This window comes from Propithecus coquereli, unplaced genomic scaffold (assembly GCF_000956105.1).
Source record: "Propithecus coquereli isolate 6110/MARCELLA unplaced genomic scaffold, Pcoq_1.0 Scaffold362, whole genome shotgun sequence".
NCBI lineage: Eukaryota > Metazoa > Chordata > Mammalia > Primates > Indriidae > Propithecus > Propithecus coquereli.
The window spans coordinates 726,176-727,904 of record NW_012149308.1 but is presented as its reverse complement, the minus strand read 5'-3'; the positions used below and the strand labels follow the sequence as shown (position 1 = coordinate 727,904).

General features: G+C 37.7%; 1 protein-coding gene across 1 annotated transcript in view; it reads right to left on the bottom strand.

Moving 5' to 3' along the window:
* CDKL5 (cyclin-dependent kinase-like 5) overlaps positions 1–1,729 on the bottom strand; it is a 64,862-nt gene that overhangs the window by 7,717 nt on the left and 55,416 nt on the right. Inside the window, exon 14 of the mRNA XM_012651675.1 lies at positions 1,115–1,214. Coding sequence (XP_012507129.1) covers positions 1,115–1,214 — 100 coding nt within the window. The remainder of the gene's footprint in view (positions 1–1,114; positions 1,215–1,729) is intronic.

The window sequence follows — 1,729 nt, the reverse complement described above, 5'->3', positions numbered from 1 at the left end:
TAAATTTAACAAGCAAGTGAAAGAATGATCGAGAAAGGTATTCCAGGAAGGTTTTTGTTAATATTTCTAGAATGTCTGTGAGATAGAAATCCTTACTTTGGGTTATGTATTTTGCTACTATCATCTATCTAATCTTTACCTCTCATTGAGTCATAATCTTAGAATTTTCATAATGGACAGGGCCATCGAAACACTGAGTCTAATCTATTCATTTTACAGATGAAATCAATGAAGTCCACCCAAACAGGCCATTTTGATTATGCCTTTTTTCCTCTTCAAATAAATGAGAGTAAATCACGTGTGAAGCGGAAGTAGAAACAAAACCACTTAAAATGGCTAACTCAATCTTGTCTGGTTTTGAAGGTATCATGAAGCAAAGGAGTGAGCAGGCCTCATCTGGGTGAAGAACTCCTGCTGCTGTCCTGGAGGCCTGGTTTCCCAACGTTTTCTCATGTCACTAACCAGCAGAGCCCTTGCTTACGTGATTCAGCGAAGGGATGCACAAGGTCCCGTGGAGCCAGACCTTTGTCCAGGCAGGTGGCTCCCAGGAGACAAGGCATATTCCATCTAACAGCGCAATCAAGAGGCAAACATGCTTTCCTTCTAAAGCAAGCCCTGAAATCCCGGATACGATCGTTTCTCTGTGACTGTACAGCCCAGAAACACACTTATCAACATGGGAGTTCTATAATCAGCCAGGGGAGAATAAGGAATGACAGTTATTTATGAATTTCAAGATTTAAACATAAACCAAAACCATTTCCTAAGTTTTCGTATATCTTTAACCCCCCAGAGAGAAACAAATCCTGCATCTTTACAGTTTTTACACAAATATAAATCCACACAGGTAAGAGGTTTACTGAAAGAGGCTTAAAGTGTTCTCTCTCATCCAAATTAAATTTCTTCTATTCCTGGAGATTCTGTTGAATCTAGAAAAGGCTCCGTGACAGGAGTATAGTTGTACAGAATTTCAGAAAGAGACATATACAGTACATGCATGTTAAGTCTCAGTAAGAAAATAATCAACTTTGGTTGCCATGTACGAAGTGTAAAGTATCCACAGAATAATGCAGAAACGTATGCCATTATATATAGAAATTGGCCATCGACTTACTGTTTGAGATTTCTTCTTTTTCTTTTTCATTGACCTGAAAAAACCTTGCTTCTCCTTCTCCTTGAGTTGTTCAGAATGACTAATATTTTCAGGACTTTTCCTAAACGAGAAGACATTTTTATCATATTGATCTTTCAATCATTCCCTTGACATTTTGTGACAAATATAATGAAGACTGAAAATGCATGACACCAGGTTCAAACAGCCCTGAGGAATCAAGCATACGGGTAAAGATCTTCTAAAGAGCACAGGAGGAACTGAATCTAATCAACCATGGTTAATGATTATCCTTTGGCACAGGCTCAAAATAGCAATTTGAGCACTATTACAAATGATCTGTAACTGTGCTGCAGGACCATTTTCACGCTGTTGAAAACCTGGGAATTAGAGATTTTGAAACGTACATGGCTTAAAGGATGCCTTTTCTATAACTCTCCAAGGCAAAGAACAGAAACATTTTCAATACCTTTATTTTTCTATCTACCCTTTCAAAACCAGGCTCAACAAGTTTATTATTAGTGGCTTGCCAGGACATTGAACATAAAAATCAATGCTACTATAGAAATATTATAAGTAAAGATTGCCTGAAACTGGAAAAGTCCTACTTATTAAACC